The 7,527-nt window shown below is 40.8% G+C and overlaps 1 protein-coding gene across 1 annotated transcript; it reads right to left on the bottom strand.

Annotated features, from left to right (window-relative positions):
• Positions 1-4,978: 4,978 nt before the first annotated feature.
• Positions 4,979-5,347, bottom strand: LOC143041273 (uncharacterized). Its single transcript, XM_076213104.1, has one exon. It carries the CDS (start codon positions 5,345-5,347, stop codon positions 4,979-4,981), a length of 369 nt encoding a protein of 122 aa, XP_076069219.1.
• Between the last annotated feature and the right edge of the window lie 2,180 nt (positions 5,348-7,527).

The following is a 7,527-nucleotide window of genomic DNA, read 5'->3' as shown; positions in this document are numbered from 1 at the left end:
GGGAATGGTTTTATGCCTTTTCCTTTTTGGCTACCTGCCTTGTAAGGGGGAAAAAGCCTTGGTATATGTATGTATGCATTACCCATGTACGCTAACACAACATACGTGAGAGCACCAAGTGCATGGCCCATGAGAGCGAGAAGGCGCTTATGTCCTCCCTCACAGAGTTATTGTCGAATTGCACGTGTTGGAAGAAAAAATATTACACATCGCAGGACGTCACAACTACACGTCACAGGACGTCATACTACGAGAAGATAAATATCAAGCATACGACGTCGCGTACGTCGCAGCAGCAGCATCAAACGGCTGTTGAGAGTCAGGTCTAACCAGAACCCGACCGGAGTCATACAATGGAATTAGGCCGACATGACCTTGATCTCTTAGGACACCTGGTCCGCACAAGAGACGACCGTTGAAAAGCGTACGTCCACACAAGGAATTATCCTTATATCTTATTTTTCAGCAGGTATGAAATATGCCATGTCCTTCTATATATCATAATTTTATAGATTTTTGTTTAATATTGAGTGTATCACTCAACCATGTAAATACCTACTTATGTCACATTGTAAATATTACTGTACAACAAAACACACACACACACACACACACACACACACACACACATATATATATATATATATATGTGTGTGTGTGTGTGTGTGTGTGTGTGTGTGTGTGTGTGTGTGTGTGTGTGTGTGTGTGTGTGTGTGTGTGTGTGTGTGTGTGTGTGTGTGTGTGTGTTGTGGCAACCGCCATAGCCTTCGTGGTCAGTTGCCTTGCTTCTTAGCGCAGATCACGACTGGCTCTGCACAAGACAACTGGCTGCGATTTACTAGAGTAAATCCGTAGAACTAAACGGCCTTTACTTGCTCCGCTACTCACATCGCCTCCAAAAGTGTGGATCACAACCTTCCACACACAGCTGATGTCGTCATAACCAATGGAAACCAAAATCATACTAAGTAACATCCACAAATCCACGATAAAAAGGACATACTCACACACACGTTAAGATTGTAGCAGTGTGGAACGAGGAGAGAAACAATCTTACTTAACAAGATAATATATTTCTAAACAGAAATGTAGTAGCACATTTGTAAATTACACACAGGAACCCACAGTCGGAGAAAGAATAAACTTCGAATAAAGAAAAATCCTATATTTCGGCTATCAACTGTAGCCCTCTTCAGGAAAGGTACTTTCCTGAAGAGGGCTACAGTTGATAGCCGAAATATAGGATTTTTCTTTATTCGAAGTTTATTCTTTCTCCGACTGTGGGTTCCTGTGTGTAAGATAATATATGCTCATGTTGAGGCTAATGCTACCATGAGGAAAAAATCTATTTATATTTTTTCACAATCTCAGGTAGACTACATAATCAATGGAATCACCGTGAAACGATGGTCTGAAGGTATTAGCCAAGCACTAACTTTCGTAGCTAAGTCCAAAAGACTGTCGCTACTTGCGTAAAAATGAAACTTTCTATATCCATCAGTAGATTTTGTCTCTACCCAGCGTGTTCTCTATTTCAGCCCACTATTTGGTGATGACTCGATGAAACATCAGAGTTGGATGTCCATTGCAGAACAGGTGATATGGGATGTGTTCAGACTCCAGACTTTTTACCAATAGCTCATCCACTTTCAAATTGTGAGCTGTTTGGTCTGTAATTATAAAGTCTATCTTCTCGAATAGAGTTTTAGATGCGACACCACTTGCCGTATCCAGGATTTCAAGAACTGCCACCCTGAGAGCAACCAAGTTATTCCTGGACTCAGAAGCAATGCTCATGGTTGGTAGGGTATGATTCATTGACAGTGGTACCCTGAACGGAAAAAGAACCAGCGCCCTGCTTCTTTGAACCGTCATCAGAATAAGTCACAACTATTTGTTCATCAGAGTTCATGATACCTGGACAATTTCATCCAGCGCCATGACCTCAATAATTCCTGGATTATCATGTGTTTTCCAATTTCACCCAAACATCTTATTGCGGACTATGATCACAATTGATTCTGCTTGCCAATCAGACATATGACAGCAGCTCTTCAGTTTGTCAACAGTCTCATAGAATTCTGGTCGGACTTTTCGTATACTTTTACGGATGTGCTGATATCGGCGTGGCAATTCATCATGCTGCTAAATGACTGTGTCTGTCGCCGTCCGCCACTTCTTAATACTTGGGCCCTCACCTTTTTCAGCAGAAATATGACTGTCAACATCAGAGTAGGTGTTGTGTGTGCCCACGCCAGTATCTTCAGAATCAGACTGTTCGCTGTCCTCAAAAGATGCAACTGACACAGAGATTTATTTTTCCTTTTCATACCCAGCTCTCATTCTCTCAAGGCAACGCTCCATTCCCTGTCCACAAAGTCTTCACAGTACATTTTCTTCTGGGTTCTTTGATCTTCAAGGAAGGCCCATTCCATTTCACCCACTTTCACCCCATGTTTCAGTTCCATCTTCCTGCGTATTTCAGAGTCCTGGTAGAACACGTTCATCAACTGTTTCATCCCTTCATTGAAACCTGCTGCTCTCGTTTGAAAACTGTCGCTTTGTCGCTGTTTTCTGTCTGGATCAAAATAACAAATTGACCGTACAGCTTCAGGATGTGTTTCTTTATGTGTCTGTTTCGGGTGGTGTACAGATTGCAAAATAGCCAGTGTTCCTAAACCAACTCAACCAGTAGCTGAGCTGCTGCATCCTTAGAGCGCTGAGCTTGGCCTACCTGCTTTGGCAGCAGCAAATAGAGCATATTCTATATGACATATATGCCAGTCGGGAGCATCCCTTGCGGTAATTCTGCTCTCTCTATAGTTCACACCACACAGAGTCTTTCTGGGATGAAATATCGTGTCTACGCTAGTCATATCGATTCATCCTGCAAAAAGAGAAATTGTATTATGTTCCTGCAAACAATTATATATATTCTGTTCCACTCATTAGTTTACCTGAAAGCACATAAAAAAAAATCGATTATTATACTAAATTACACAAACATCATATTTTTTGGTTGGTTTTGAGCACGGGTTCTTAACCTTTTTTCTCCAATTCCCCACTTTTTAGTGAGCCAACTCTCCATTCCCCACCACAGCATCGGCCTTTGACAAAATCGATTTTAACCCATGCAGTGTTTAGTACGTAAATATACGCTTTGCTTTTTTGTTCCATTTTACGGCCCTTAATTTTTGTTTTTTCCCCACTTGGCAACTCCGCCATTCCCCACCAGTGGAGAATTCTCCACAGGTTAAGAACCACTGGTTTTGAGGGTGACAACTTTCAAATGTGCAGGGGAGGGGGGGTTATGATGATCACATGGACCCAATGTAAGCCTAGACCTGAGGGGTACCGCATCGAAAGGATGACTTTGTCAAATAACACCACCCCCTAGTACAGGCGCACTATATGAATCTAAGTCACATGTCCAGTGCATTATGATAAGAGGACTAATTTCACAATGGAAATAGCTAATTTATTATAATTTTTATACCAGAATAACTAAAAAATTATTGTTTGACTTGGTAGTGAGAGTAGAGGCAGCTACTTTCCCTCTGGTTGCCATGGTTAATAATGTTGGTCCTACAAACATGAACCTCTGGAACAACATTGGTGTAGGAACTAACAATTCCTCCAAAAATCCAGCTGCACCGGACAGAAATTAATGTGTTTTCCGATGGATCACATCTGGTACAACTTCTAAGAAATAATTATTTGATTCGGGATTTGAGCTAGAGGAAGGAAAGCATGTTTACAGTGGATGTGTCAGAGAAGTCATTCAGAGGAATGTAAGTTACTAGCTGACACACCGTTTGACAGAAAAGCATATTTGTGTAAATGGTGTCCAATGCATGAATATAAGGTTAGCTGTTCAGCTACTTTAGGAAACTATATCAATGGCTTTAGCTTATTTTGGTGTGAGAGGGTTTCTTCAAATCAAGTACTGGGAAAATACAAGCCAGTTGATAAAACTTGTTGAGTTATGGTTTGATATTTTCAACCCTAGAGTTCCGCGTGACAATAAAAAAAAAATCTTATGGGGTTAATTTAGAGGAAAAGAATGAGGTACTGGATAAAATATTCAAGATAGACTACCCTTACTCTCGATCTTACCTTGAACAACAACATTTTGGCCCAGACTGAAGACTTGTAATCATAGAAAATTATTTATACTGGAGTAACTTTAGTATCTCTCACCTTAGCAATAAGGTGCCCCGAGAAGGAAGCTCTTATCCTATGCTATTTACCTTAATGAATGCTTACCTTAGTGAAAGTAGAAAAGTCTCAAACTGGTCGTATCTATTTTTTAATATATTTACACATGTGCAAGTAATCACATTTTCATTGAGGCTGTTTCACTTATTCACTACCCTTGAATTAAAAAACTTGCTCCTTTTTACTGTTCGGTGACGCGGTTTCATTAACTTGAGGCTATGGTCTCTTGTCTCAGGGTGGCAGCCTCTGGTAACCAACTATATTCTTTACCCCCAACTTTATCTATACCTTTCAATATTTTGAAAGTTTCTATCATATCTCCTCGGGTCCTTCGTTCTTCAAGTGTGGTGAGTCTCAGTCTAGCTAATCTCTCCTCATATGATTTTTTTTTTCTAGATCCGGGACTAGTTCAATAGCCCTTCTTAGTACCTGTTCCAGCTTTTTTAAGTCACCTCTCATTTATGGAGACCATGCTTGTACACAATACCAAGACACGTCCTTACCATTGCCTTATATAGGGACATCCTCATATCCACATCAAGACATGCCATAGTCTTTTTATAGGCCCCAGCATTGAGTCAGCCTTTGCTGCAGTTTTAGTTACCTGTCTCGAGGGCTTGAAATCACTAGTAATGATGACTCCAAGATATTTTTCCTTTTGTATTACCTCCAGTGCTTTCTGTCCCATATAGTACTCACATTCTGGGTTCTTTCTTCCAATATGCATAACTTTACATTTTTCTTCATTAAACTAGAGCAACTACTTTTGGCTCCATTCCTTTAATACATTCAAGTCTTGTTGTGGGGTCATGCCATCTTCTGCAGTTCTTATCCGATAATAATTTTTTGCACTATTAGCAAAAAGTTTCCCATTTGACTGGACATTATCTAACATGTTATTTATGAATACTAGGAACAGTACCGGACCCAATACACTCTCCTGCAGCCATTCCGAGCAGGTTCCCCTGACACAAACCCTTTGCTGCCTATTTCTAAGAAAACCCTGTATCCACCTATATATTTCTCCTCTCACTCCTAGAGTTTCCAATTTAGCTAAAAGTCTGCTGAGGGAGGCAGTATCAAATGTCTTTCGACAATCAAGATAAACAACATCTACACTATCCCCCATCATCCACCATATTCTCTAACTGTTATAGATATTCTAACAATTGGGTCAGGCAAGATCTCCCAGCTGCAAATCCTTTTTTTTTTTTTTCTTTTTTTTTTTTTTTTTTTTTTTTTTTTTTTTTTTTTTTTTTTTTTTTTTTTTGCTTTACCTGGAACAGAGGTGAGACTCACAGGTCGATAATTTAGGGAATTAGTCCTATCACCTTTCTTGAAAATAGGGCATATATTGGATATGGTCCAGTCGTTCGGCAAATTCCCTGAACTAATTGAAGCTTTATATATCACTCAAAGCGGATGTGCCAATTCACATACACATTCCCTGAGTTCCTTAGGGTGTATTCCATCAGGTTCAGGTGCTGATTCCGATCTAAGGTTTCCAATCATGTTTTTCACATCTTCTATAGTGATTCTGCACTTTTGTAGACTCTCGCCCTGAAAAATATTATCTAATACTGGTATTTGATGATTACCTCCTTAATAAATACTTTCTGGAATTCCCTGTTAAGTACAGTGCATATCTCAGGTATATTGGGGGTTAAAGAGCCATCAGAGCACTTAAGCTGTTCTACTTCCTCCTTAATATTTTCTTGCTTCTGGCATAAGCAAAGAAAGTCTTAGTATTTATTTTAACTTCAGTAGACAGTTTTTCCTCAAAGCTATATTTTGCCTCTCTCACAGCACGTGTCGCTTCATGCCTCTTCCTACAGTACATACTGTACCTGGTCCTTGACCCTCTCTGTCTATATTTCTTCCGAGCTTCCTCCTTTTCCTTAAGTTTGTTCATTACTCTTCCAATCATCCATTTTTTTTTTTTTTTTTTTATCTTAAGGCTATCGACCCATAAGGGGGTCATTAAGCCTGGTGTGAACCTGCGATCCTGTTTAATTTACCATTACAATTTCCACAACAGTCCCGTTGTGTGCAAATAAAACACTACTTTGTCAATAAGGATACAGTCATTGGCCAAAAGATTTGTCACGTTTAAATGAATGTTCTTGAGTCTACAGTGATGTATAAGCGCCTGGCGCTGTGTATTATATTTCTTGCAGTGTATGAGTATGTGTCTTACAGATATTGTAGTGTTGCAGGTGTTGCACTGGGGAGGAAATACGACAGTGATGAAAGGATCTAGGTGGGTGATGTAGGTGGAATTCATCCTCAGCCTTGCTATGGCGATTTCCTCCCGTCTATTTCTTCTGTATGATGTTGACCAGTCTGTTATGTGCTCCTTGTGTTTGTGTGTGATGTGGAGATTGTCCCTCTGGTGTTGCCAGTGGGCGTGTAATTGTTTTTTATGATAGAATTGAAAGTGCCTATGTCTATGGATACAGTCCTTTTCTAACGCAGATTTGGCCAGCGTGTCCGCTTTCTCGTTCCCGGAGATCCCAATGTGGCAGGGAACCCAAGAGAGAGTAATGGACTTGTTGGTCGTCGAGAGTGCGCTAATGATTTTGCCCAGGAGAGAATTCCTCATTTGGTTACCTGATTTAATTGACTGTAATGCACTCAAAGAATCTGAGAAAATAACAAAGTTACTATGTGTGTCAGATTGAGCATTTTCTATCGCTTTGGATATTCCGAAGAGTTCGGCAATATAAATGCTCGTATGGTCCAGCAATCTGAACATCATCCGGATTGTGGAGCTATATAACCCTGTCCCTGTCTTACGGCCACACTTGGAACCATCCGTATACAGTGTCCTGTGGTCAGTGTACCCTTTGATGACTTGTAGGGTCTTCTGTCGGAGTTCTTCTACCGAGCACGATTTCTTCTGGAGGTCTTCATTGATGTTGACGTTCAGGGTGATATTTTCCCACGGTGGTATGTGGAACGTCTTCAATTTTCAATAGACCACAGTGGCACTGAATACTGCTCGCACAAGGATCGGATCCTGACGGAAAAGGGATTAAGGCTGGAGTTGGTAAAGTGCTCGTATTGGGACGCCGCCCGCTTGCAGGGATGTCGTGGGATACGAAGCACTTTGGCGGCGTAGCGGAGTGTAAGGAGTTCGCGCCTGTAGTGGAGGGGGGGAACATTGGCTTCAACTTCCAGCCTCTCGATCCTTGTGCAGCGTAATGCTCCAAGTGCAAGTCGTAGTCCTTTATTTTGGATGATGTTCAGGGGTTGTAATGTGATTGTTGTTGCCGAACCATAAATCTGACACCCATAGTCTAATTTAGA

Source organism: Oratosquilla oratoria, chromosome 30, assembly GCF_046742065.1.
Source record: "Oratosquilla oratoria isolate Oo_2021 chromosome 30, ASM4674206v1, whole genome shotgun sequence".
In the NCBI taxonomy this organism is placed as follows: Eukaryota; Metazoa; Arthropoda; class Malacostraca; order Stomatopoda; family Squillidae; genus Oratosquilla; species Oratosquilla oratoria.
The sequence above is the reverse complement of the archived record's forward strand: the minus strand, read 5'-3'. Positions and strand labels throughout refer to the sequence as shown.